This window comes from Aquila chrysaetos, chromosome 26 (genome assembly GCF_900496995.4).
Source record: "Aquila chrysaetos chrysaetos chromosome 26, bAquChr1.4, whole genome shotgun sequence".
In the NCBI taxonomy this organism is placed as follows: domain Eukaryota; kingdom Metazoa; phylum Chordata; class Aves; order Accipitriformes; family Accipitridae; genus Aquila; species Aquila chrysaetos.
In genome coordinates this window covers 17,572,412-17,583,652 of record NC_044029.1, presented here as the reverse complement: position 1 = coordinate 17,583,652, position 11,241 = coordinate 17,572,412, and the positions used below count along the sequence as shown (strand labels likewise).

Below are 11,241 nucleotides of genomic sequence, written 5' to 3'. Positions count from 1 at the left end.
GGACTGATGCCCCACGCCCACCCGTGCCTCTGCACCAAACAGGCTGGAAAAGGTCCCTGGCTGCCGACCCCAAACGCGCTCCCCCGCAGGAGCTCCCCGGACCCTGCTCGGGGCACCAGGGCTGGGCTCAGGAAGGAGTTTTTTCCCCCGGGCAGATTGGCACAGGTCCCGGGGGGGTTTCGCCTTCCTCTGCAGCACTGAGCACAGCCCCTTGCCGGGGTCCTCGGGGCCGTTTCTGGCCAGCGAGTCCCTGCTGTTGCAGGAGCAGGAGCCCAGCTGTGCCCTCCAGCCCTCCGCCTCTTCCCGGGCCAGCATGGCGGACCTCACGGACCTCCGCGTCCCCAGGTCACCTGCAAAACAAGGAGCCTCAAGGAAGCCGACTTTTCCCTCGTGCTTTTAAGCTGGCACACTTCAGTGGGGAGAAGAGAAAGCCTGGGGGTGTGGGGGGGTGTCTTATCTATCTATCTATCTATCTAAACCTGCGGGGAGGCACTGAAGATGAGGGAGCCAGGCTCTTCTCAAGAGTGCCCACTGAGAGCACCAGAGGCAACAGGCACAAAGTAAAAACACGATATGCTCCACCTGCACATGAGAAAACAACTTTTTCCTGTCCGGGTGGTCACACACTGGCACAGGTTGCCCAGGGAGTTTGCGGAGTCTCCGTCCTTGGCGACGTTCAAAACCCAAGGACACGTTGTCCTGGGCAACCTGCTCTAGGTGAGCCTGCTTGAGCAGGCGGGTTGGACCAGAGGACCTCTACAGGTCCCTTCCAACCTCCACCCTCCTGGCGTGAGCCTGTGCTTTGGTTTCACTCCTAAAGCACCTGAACTCAGCCCTGATACCTGCTGGAAAGGATGCTGGGGCAAGGCACGATCCCAAACTCATCCGAGTTTGTCCCCGAGGACTCATCACAAAACCCCATCTACCTAGTCCAGAATATCATATGGCAGACACACTCAGAAGAGAGAAAAGATCCTTTTATTGCGAACATCAACTGCGGTGGGGGGGGCCTGGGAGTCACAGGGCTTCAGCCAGTAACAGGGAAACGGCACCTACAACGACAGAGTCAGAGAGCACTGATAAACCCACAAAGGCAGGAATAGGCATGACTCGGTTCCCCTTTCTTTGGGGAACACCACTGACGAGGAATTGTTCAGCCCAGAAGAGAGAGCTATGGCTGGCATCGACCAGGGGACGGCTCTGGCGCCTCATCCCCACGGGTAAAGCCCTCAGAGACCTGCGTGCGTGCAGAGATGCACAGGGCCCCCGTGCCACGCAGCAGGGCTCGATGGGGAGCCCCTGGGGAGCGGCCACGGAGTTATTTCCAAGCCCTGCGCAGCACCGTCCCTTGCCAGCGGGTCGGACTGGCTTGGAGCAGTGCTGAGAGTTGGGAAAGATGGGAAGCAGAGCCTGGTACACACCTGGGCTTCTTGACCTGCTGGACCTTCCTGCTTCTTTTAAGTCCCCATCTCTTTCTCTCTTCCTTCTTTTCTTTTCTTGTTGGCATTCCCTCTCCTCTGCCCAGGCCTGTTTTCTCTTTCTTTTCTTTTGGTTTTCCTTTTCCTGTGGGGAGCCTAAAAACCTTTCCATCCCACAGTATGATTAGGTAGGTAAAGCCAGGATCAACTAGAATCAGTTCTTGATTTACCCAAAGCTGACTCATTTTACCTTCTTTCCTCTGAAACGCTCTTTAGTCCTTCTGTGCATCCCAGGGAGTCTACTGTGGTCCCCAGGGTGGTTGGAGCCAAAGCAACGGGTGCCTACAACAGAAATGTCAGAGTCAGCAAGTGGCAAGGGACACCCTGGAGTAGCAGGCGACTGTTTGGCAAAATGCTGCCTTAGCCCTACAGAGAAGATCCCTTTGGCTGGTTTGCATTAGCCCTTTCTTCCAAGGGCCTCACTTTGGAACACAGGGCTCACACGGGTGTGTGACACTCAGTTCGTTTCTGGCAGCTCAACAAACACAGGGATACCGTGTCTCGGGTAGGAGGGTAGCTCCTGATGGAGCTGCCATACCTCTGCCATTTCGGACTCCGCCACCGCGTCTCCCGCAGCTTCTTTGAGGACGTCCAGCAGAGAGGCGGGTGGTGCGTGCAGCAAGGCTTCTGCCTGGTGGTCCTTGTCTGCTCTGCCTGCAGGGCCACTTTGCTCTTCCAAATGCAGGTCTAGAAAGGAAAAGCATGTGCAGCAAAGTGACTCCTTGGAAGTAAAGCACACCTAAAGCAAAACCCACTCAAAGCCCTACACCAGCTGTCTTCTCGACGTTGAGGTACCTGGTACCCCAAGCCCCAGCCTGTGACAGCCCTCGGTTCCTCCTCGTACCTGCGGCACTGTCCATGGGTGCTGGCGACTCCCCGGCTGTTGGACAGGAGCAGCCAGCCATCTCCTCCACAAAGATGTCACCGCAGTATTCAATGAGAAACGCCACCAGCACGTTCACCTGCATACACCAAACCCTCAGTCTCAACCCAGGTGCCTGAAAATGTATCACGCAGCCTTTCCCACTCCCGACCCTTGCCTCTGCGCAGGCGGCTGTGGTTGCGGGGCTGCTCTTGCAGGCAGCCACCCCACCAACATTTGTTCAAGAGAGGAGGCAGCCAGAGACCTCTGAACAGCCAAGCTCGGATCGGCCGGCAAGGCTGCAGCCAGCTGCTCAGTACAGCGCACCTTCTCAGTCACCGCCAGCATGGCCTCGAGGGAGAGCAGGTCCTCGTTAGGTGGGCTCAGCAGATTTGGCCCAAGGCAGATGGCCAGGTTGCCGGCGGTCATTCTGCTGCTGGAGGCGTTGTGGCCGATGTGCTGGAGGAGGGCCAGCAGCCGCTTGAGGAGGAGGAGATTGGCTCCAGGCAACTTCTCGGCCACCCTGAGGGAACAGGAACTCAACGTTAATAGAGCAGATGTTGCCCACAGCCGTCCCTGAAGCTTGCCCAACGCGGGTGGGTTGCGCAGCTTTCCCGGTGCTCTCAGCCAGCGGTCAGTGCTCCTGCGCTTCAGGAAGGAAGCACGGCGTTGCTTCCCAGCTCCTCATTTCACCCGAGCCCAGGCAAGGGAAGGCTCCCTGTCCATGCCCCTTCCCCCAAAATCTAAGCCCACCCCAGCAAAAGCAAGCTGTCAGAAGACACAGCTTTTTAAGGAGACCGTCCCTTTTCAGGCAAGTCCTAGTCCTCTACCAGTCCCTCCTCGAGAGGCAGGCTGCTGCCCACACTTGCGCTTTCAGCTCTTCAAACTTCTCCTCCCTGCTGCTCTTCTGCATCGCTGCCATCCAGTCCTCGTAGAGGTCTGTCACGAGGAGCTTGGCAGGGATGCTTCGGAGGAAGTCCTGCAATGCCAGGGGCTCCGGGTGAGTCTCTGAACACTCCAGGCCAGGCAGGAGCTCTTCCAGCTGCAGGTCAGAAGCGCTCACCTTCGAGATGACGGCCAGCAGCAGTGCAGGCTGGCTGCCCAGGTCGACATCCGCACCGTGGTCCAGGGCCTCCCGCAGCTCACAAAACTCTGTCCCGCTGGCAGCTCTTTGGAATACCCCTTCTGTCGACGGTCCTTCCTTATGCAGGACAGCCAGCATCTCCTGCAGGAGGGGCAGGAGGACAGTTGCTTGGCTGAGAAGCTGCCTTCCAACAGCAGTGACCAAAGCACTGCCCCAGATCCTGCTCCTTGCGCCCCCCAAAAGGGCAGGCACCAGAAGCGTCTTCTGGGGGTGAAGAGACCAATCCCCCATCCCCGGAGCTCCTGGGGACACTCACCTCCTCTCCGGAGTAGCCAGAGAGAGGGCTGGGGACCCCTTCTCCAGGCTGGCTTACCTGGATGGGCTGGGGCAGCTTGCCTCCTCCCCGCAGAGGGCTGCCAGGAGCTGTCCAAAGAGCGCCTGCTGCAGCCGGAGCCCGTCTGCCCTGGCGCCTGGGCAGTGGCCGGGGTCCTCCGCAGACCAAAGGGCCAGGGCAGCCCCATCCTCCTCCTCCTGCTGCTGCTGCTGCTGTTCCCTCCTTCTGAAAAGGAAAACGGAGCAAGAGCGCGTCAATGGAGACAGCCGGGCCAGCACTCCCGGAGCCTGCCCTGCCTGCAGCACGGTGCTGAGCGGTGCGGCAGGATGGGCAGGGAGCCAGCAGCTGGAACCACGGCTCCAGCTCAGTGGCTCCATCTCGGAGGCTCCTGAGAGCCGGCATGCCACCAGGACAGCCTGTCCCAGCCCTCGCCCTTATCTCCTCCAAGCTGTGGGCAGCAGCAGAGGCTCTGGGTCCCCGCAGAACCACGTCCAGCGGCTGCTGCCCAGCGGGTGTCCTTGCTCGTCCAGGACACGTCCTCCCTTGGGGTGCCGCACCTGCATGACACTCAAGGGACAAGTGAGCACAGCTCAACCGTTTGCAGGACAATGCGTTTCTTTCCAGAACTCACCTGGTGAGCGGCAAAGTCCCCCAGCTTTGATAGACGGGGCTGTTGGTGGCCCTTGCTTGGGATGATCCTGCAAGAAGCAGGCTGCGCTTGGAGAGCAGCCCCGCAGCAGAAAGGGCCACCGGCGAGCTGCCACCCGGCACCAGCAGCCTGAGCGTGGCAGAGCTGGGACCCTCTGCCCTCCCGGGCTCTCTGCCCCACACGGCAGGTTTCCCCCCAGCGCCGCCAGCGAGGATGTGCTGGCATTCCTGGTGGCTCCCCAACCCTCTACGCTCCCCGAGTGGCACCGTGGGACCGCTCTTCCCTCCATCCCTGCCGCACAAGCTCACCCGCTGGCCGCACATGCTGGCACAGCCAGAGGCGGGTGAAAGCCAGCCATTCTCACCTCTGCCTGACCCTCTATCAGCGTCTCCAGGCTCCTGGTGCTGAATGTCCTCCACTGGGGAAGAGAGAAGGAGCGGAGGAAGGTGAGCAGTGATGCCTCTGCTGCTCGGCTGGAGGACCAGGGCTTGGGGATAGAGCTCAAACCAGAGAGGCACTCAGGCCGTGGTGGCAGCTCAGCTCCTTCTCCAGGGTTTTGATGGACGGAAGACGGGTCATGTGGGCTCTCTTTGCTCCTTCTGGTGTCCTGTACACCAGGAAGGGACAGGGAGAGAGCTGGCTGAGCCCCAAGCTGCCCCTTCTCTCCTGTGAGGCAGCTCTGCCCGAGAGCTGCCCGCAGCCGCAAGGGCCCGGCTTACCCCAGCAGTGTGCCCACCCACTGCTCCTTCAGTGCCTGGGAGCTGCAGAAAGAGAGGAGAACCAGCGTCAGGCCCCGCCACCCCCCAGCCCGTGGGCAGAGGCGGGCGCCTGCACAGCCCTGCCCCGTGGGGAAGGACACAGGGGCAGGACAAAGCCCCGCGGGGCAGGACAGAGACGCTGCCCAAGCCCCGGCTCCCTGTGTCCTGCCAGAGCAGCTGCTTTTGCCCTTCTCTTCTGGGGACCCAAAGGGCACCAGGGGATGCAGGACCTGGCAATGCCCCCATCCCTCCCTGCCGGCGTGCTTCCCGCTCCCTGCCCAGGCTCTGCACGCAGGGCAGAGGCCGTTCACAGGATGGCGTGGGCATGGTTGGGAACCTCTCCTGCCCGGCCATGGGACGTGGCACCACGACTCACCCAAAAGTGGCAACGCAGGAGCTGGTGGGCCAGATGAGGATGATGGAGGTCCTGTCCTCATCGCTGCCTTCCTCCTCCTCTTTTTCCTCCCCCGCTGCCTCCTTTCCGCCGCTCAGCACCCACAGCTGGTCCAGGGCCAGGCGGAGCTGTGGGCGCAGGGTGGTGCCACGTCTGCAGAGAGGAGAGGCAGGCGGTGAGCTGGAGGTGGCCTCCTGGGGGTCCCCCCGGGCAGAGCCCCGTCCCCCACCTGCCCTTGGGACGGACATCGATGGGTGCATCCAGCACCACGGTCCCGGGGCCTGGGGCTGGTGCCGGGGTGTCCCTGCCCTGGTGCCAGGGCCAGGGATGGGGGGGAAAGACAGCTGGGCTCTGAGGGTCTTACTGCAACTTGGCGACCACCACTTCCTCCTGGAGGAGGAGAAGGCGTCTCTCGCTCCTCTTGCGGCCCCGGGTCAGCCGCACGTCCGCGCTCAGCACCGGCTCGGCGTCGGCGAGAGCCTCCCTGCAGAGCAGAGAGCGGCGGGCATCAGAAAGGCCGCCGCTGCGGGTCCCGGCCGTGCCCGCGTGTCCCCGAGGCACAGGGAGAGCCCACCTGGAGCCGCAGCAGCAGTTGGCCTGGCCCATCCTGCCCGGGAGAGGAGGACCCTCGCCGCGGACCGAGGACGCGGGCCAGTCGGCGACAGCGGGGATGGGAAGCGAGGCGCCGGTGCCGGCTCGGTGCTGCTCGGCCAGATCCTGCCTCCTCCCAGCGCTCCTCCGTGCCAGCACAGCTCTGTGCTGCTGTCTCTGGTGGCCTTGGGCTCCAACTGACCAACATTCCGAGCCCAACGGAAAGTGGGAGGGGCACTGGGGTGAGAGTTCTCTCCAGTATGGCCGTCTCTGCCTGGCACTGGGGAGCCCAGGGCTGGATGGACACAGCAGAGGGGAAGGACCACCTACCTCCACCTGTTGCCAATGCTTTCCCTGCTGCAGCCCAGGATGCAGTTAGCCTTCTTTGCCCCAAGGGCACTTTTCTGGCTCTAAGTCGGTCAACTTGGCGTCCACCATGACCCCAGGTGTCTGCACGGCTGCTTTCCAGCTGGGTGTCCCCCAGCAGTTACTCGTGCAAGGGCTTGTCCGTCCCCAGGTCTCCAGGACTTTGCTCTTCCCCTTGTTGAACTACACGAGGTTCCCGTCAGCCCCTTTCTCCAGCCTGTCAAGACCCCCTGACTGACAGCAGGACCCTCCGGCGCGTGAGCCTCTCCTCCCCGTTGTGTGCCACCTGCAAGCTGCCTGAGGGTCCACTCTGCCCCATCTCCCAGACCAGGGAATGTGAACAGGTCCCGCGTGGTGCAGCGCAGGGGGTGCAGACATGCACTCTGATAGGCCATCACTTGTCACAGTAGGTTCAGAAATTTAGCTGGGAAAATCCATACTGGTTTTGGTATTATTGACACAGTGCTTCCCCTTTGTATTCCTGCAAGCTATTAAAAGGTGTTCAAAATGTCTCCCTTTTCATCTGAATGTCACAGCTCTTCACAGTGCCGATGTTGTGTGTAACATTGGATCAGGTTGTACTCTCGCATAGATCGTTAGATAGTATGTAGCCTAGATTATTAGGTAGAAGATAGCAGATTATCTGCATTAATTGTGCTAACACCAACAACAGGAGGTTGCGTCTAGCTCTTGAGACGAAGGATAAAAATCCAAGGTGTCTACTGAACTCAGCGGGCTATTGATCAGCAGATTGAATTCACCATGTTCAAAAAAGAAAAGGTACGCGAGAAAGGCGCATTCCATCTTGACTGCTACAATGCCTGTTTTGGTAGGTATGAAGATATATTATCCATGCCCCTCCCGCCACCCCCTTCCAAGGCATATGCTTTCTCGAGACTGCACCTAGAGTCCTTCCTTATTCCTAAAGGCATCTGAAAGTTCTGTTCGGAGTCACTTGCTGTAAGATTATCTCCTGAAGTCATCGCAGAAATATCTAAGATTTTGTAGAAATTCTTTTGAGGCTCAGGAAGGTATGATTCTTTTCTTGTGCTCAGTTTAACAGAAGTCTCTGTAGCCTTGGTCTCATCTTCTTTAATGCTACATTTGAGGATTAGTGGTTCTCCCAAGCAGGGTGCCCTGCTGTTGAATTAGCCAGGCACAGCACAGAACCCTTGGTCTGGCCACGGCGAATACTTTTTTGGATAGGCTCAGACAAGCATGGTGAGTTTATGTTGTTTCAAGGATTTGCTGCAACATCTGTGCCTTTTTTGACCCAATACTGCAAGCCTTTTAAAGCCATACACTTTTTCCCCCCGCCTCCAATGAACCAGTCTGAGACTCTGTAGAGCACAGGATTATTGCACTATAATATAAGGTATTAATATAGCAGCAAAGCAGTCTTCCTTGCTGGAATACCTACCTAGCCTTCCTACCACGATAACAGTTTCATAATGTGTGTACTGGAATGAAAATGCTCATAAATGCAACATGAATATTTGCTAACTGCAGGTATTTTTACAGTGCTGATCCCTCTAATATCGAGGCAGATGTAGCGATAGTCACCCGTGTACTTCTATGAATCTGTGCAATGTTTAGTTTGTTAATGGACTGGCGAGTGATTTCTGATGATGATTCATGCCTTATCAGAAAGGGAAGAAGTGGATGTGGAAATGGCAGGAGAGACTGGGAGCTGAAGTTTCTAAATAATGGTAGCATCTGACAGTTCATCCAGTCTCAGTGGAAACTGTTTGGGAACAGCGCTAAGCACTGGATCTCGGTGAGCGGTCAGAGTAGGGTGGGAGAAGGCACCGTGGCTTTATTCAGATCTTCCCTTCAGTTGACTTAAGTAAGAATGGATGAAAACCCTCTTGTAAAGAAGCACTTTTGCACCTTCCTCCAGACTTTGAGGGGTTTTGCCTTTTTATTTATACTACTGTGCAGTCTTTAAAATATTTTCCCCTGGAAAAGTATATCGATCTATGTGTTTCTTACTTATCGAAGTGTGTTAACATTAACTATTAGATAAAGAAGCTCTGTTGTATCAGAACCACTAGACGAATATTGTCACAGAACTGTATGGAAGTGGTGGTATAATTTAACTATGATTGCTCAGACAATCGTAGCAGGTTATTTTTATCAAAAGAATTGGTGCTGACTGGGAGTTGCTAACACTTATGGAAGCTCATTTTATGAAGCCTAAAAGCATGGGTAAAACAAGTGTGTGAAGGGTGATGGTAGGATGGGATTCAATGTGAGCCTTACATGCCAGGTGAGATTTCCTAAATCAGACAACCAAGTAGATGGCTTCCTTGTGAACTGGTATGCATCTGGGATTAATTTAGGGACTAATGCCATTGGGATTAACTTCGGGACTAATGCCATTGCACAGTTGTGGCCTGATTCTACATTTCCCTTAAAGACATTTTTCAATAGGAATCCGAAGATTAAACTCAATTTGCACAAGTCCCTATTTCCTCCGAGAAATACTAAGTTTTTGCTGTAAAACTAAAAGATGCCCAAGCTGAAAGAGCCTTAGCTTTCAAAAAAAATCAGTGCTTTCCATGGGAAACATGCATAGACTCTTCAAAGATGTTTTTGTAGAGCCCTTCACACATCCTCCGCAAAACTACTCCTTTTTTTTTCCTAAACATCTCTATTGGCAGTGTAATTTCTTCAACTGCCAAAACAACGTTTTGAAATGCCATTGCTAAAATGCTGTGCAACTTTGGACAAGACACGTTTAATTTACTTTCTGTCAAATTCCAACAAAGTGGGAAAAACTACTTCTTTTTCTCTGTTCACATCCTGAATGAGAATAGCATAGTTCAGCTGAAAGGAACCTACAAGTCCCTACTAGTTCTCCTGCCCGACCGTTTCAGGGCTGACCAAAAGTTCCAAGCATGGTATTAAGGGCATTGTCCACATGCCTCTTCAACACTGACAGGCACGGGGCATCCACCACCTCTCCAGGAAGCCTGTTTCAGGGTGTGACCACCCTCTTGGGAAAGAAATGTCTCCTCACGTCAAGTCCAAACCTCCCCTGACAGTGTAGTAGCCAATGTCCCTTGGTGCGCTGGTAAGGAATGGTGAGGAAACCATGCATGCTCTCTGCATCCCTGCGGAGGGAACCAAACCCCTGCCTTTCACCTCTGGCACCACCACAACCAAAGGAATGTCTGTGCCATAAATGCCCTTATTTACACAGGCTGAAGGGACAGATCAATTTTGGCACCAACGCATGAAATGGCAAGGAGAGTACCTCTCTTCACCTCTCAGTCCTCAAAATACTAAAGCCTAAAGGAAAAGGAGACTTGCCAGGGTTTGAGGTAAGATCCGAACATCTTCCCACAAACTGAGGTAGGCAAAGAACTCTCAGAAAAGCTCGAGTCACAGATGAGCTGTGGAAGTTTTACCCATGGCTGAAGCGCGTTTTGTATCCCCTATAAACACGGCCAACGGGTGTGTTTAACAGAAAGGCTGCGCAGCTTGGTTTCAGGGGGACAAGGGGCTGTGACGGCGACAGCAGCAGTGGGCTATTTTGACAGTTTGGAAGAGCTGCCGTTTGCCTGGCTGGGCTTTGGTCACGGATCCAAATGGTCCAGGTCTGAACGCGACCAACCTTTCCTTCCACCACACCGGTGTCACCTCCGCGCACTTCTTTCTCAAAGCCTGACTTACTGCCGTGGCGGGCTCTTGGCACCGACCATCCCAACCTACGGCTCTGGTTACACTTTGGCTTGCCTCCAGGCTGCGGCTGCCGAAATCACCCCCCTTACGCCCCACGAAAAGGGGCTGTGTCCAGCCACATCAAGTCCCCGCTCCTCCTGGCTGCGGGGCCGCACAGGCTTTAGCTCTGGCGCAGAGAGGGGACGGCTAATAGGGGCGGTCTCTGCGCCGCACGCTTGGTTTCTGCCACGGCCCGAGAGAAGAGGAACAGCACCAGGCTTCTCCTTGCGAGCCGAGTGGCAGAGCAGGCGTCAGGGACGCCCACCAGCTGGGCCCAGGGCATGGCCACCAAGGGCAGGGAGAGACCCCCGCGCCTCCTGGGCACAGCGACAGCCTGTGGAACGATTGCTGGAGGTGACTCGTCGGTATGACACGCGCCCCCCGCCACCCCTCAAGGGAAGCTGAACCTCCAGGGTGGAACGCAGTGGACACCTAAAGAATCAGTTCCACGGTAGCTCCCTAAGCAACATGACCTGCAACTTTAGATGTCAGCAACACCAGGGGAGCTTGGTATGCTGACTCTGACAAGGAACACGGAGGGCGGAGCCGAGCCGAGCCGAGCCGAGCCGAGCCGAGCCGAGCCGCCGCGGCCAGGCTCTGTGATCGCGGGGGTAGGCAACCGGAACGATCGCAACGAGAACGGTTGGTCCCTGCATTGAATCCACTGAAGCAAGGAGGTAAAATAACGGGGGCTCTGTCGAGCTAACGCCCTACACTTCTGGATTATATCACACGTGCCCACTTCTAGGGTACTGGCACGAAACAGCAGGTCCTTTGGGTGAACTTTGCTCGTTACAACACCAAAACACACCTCCATCCCCAAAGGTACCCACCTCCAAGGTGCGACCACCCCCCCACTGAGCATGCGCTCTGAATTTTCTCTAGCATACACCTTTAAAACCAAAGCAAGAGAACGTTATACCAATCAAAGGAAAGGTAGGTATGACTAGAGTCACTCAAGCTCCACCGAGAAAATCAGAAAATAGAAAAGGGCTTAAG

The 11,241-nt window shown here is 56.3% G+C and overlaps 1 protein-coding gene across 1 annotated transcript; it reads right to left on the bottom strand.

Annotated features, from left to right (window-relative positions):
* Positions 1 to 1,027: 1,027 nt before the first annotated feature.
* On the bottom strand, positions 1,028 to 4,160 carry LOC115336080 (T-cell activation Rho GTPase-activating protein-like). Its single transcript, XM_030002591.1, has 10 exons — positions 4,055 to 4,160; positions 3,804 to 3,894; positions 3,404 to 3,572; positions 3,210 to 3,319; positions 2,668 to 2,863; positions 2,323 to 2,440; positions 2,017 to 2,165; positions 1,669 to 1,760; positions 1,544 to 1,582; positions 1,028 to 1,052 (listed from the first exon to the last, which is right to left on the bottom strand). The coding sequence occupies exons 1-10, from the start codon at positions 4,158 to 4,160 to the stop codon at positions 1,028 to 1,030; spliced, it is 1,095 nt and encodes a 364-aa protein (XP_029858451.1).
* Positions 4,161 to 11,241: the final 7,081 nt, after the last annotated feature.

Bases quoted from the DNA above. Each gene is read 5' to 3' on its own strand.
- LOC115336080 (XM_030002591.1), bottom strand. From the start codon at position 4,160: ATGCCGGCTCTCAGGAGCCTCCGAGATGGAGCCACTGAGCTGGAGCCG. The intron at 3,320-3,403 runs GTGAGCGCTTCT...CTGGCATTGCAG, and splicing joins TGCTGGCCGTCATCTCGAAG to GACTTCCTCCGAAGCATCCC. The intron at 2,441-2,667 runs GTGCGCTGTACT...TGGTGTATGCAG, and splicing joins TGCTGGCGGTGACTGAGAAG to GTGAACGTGCTGGTGGCGTT.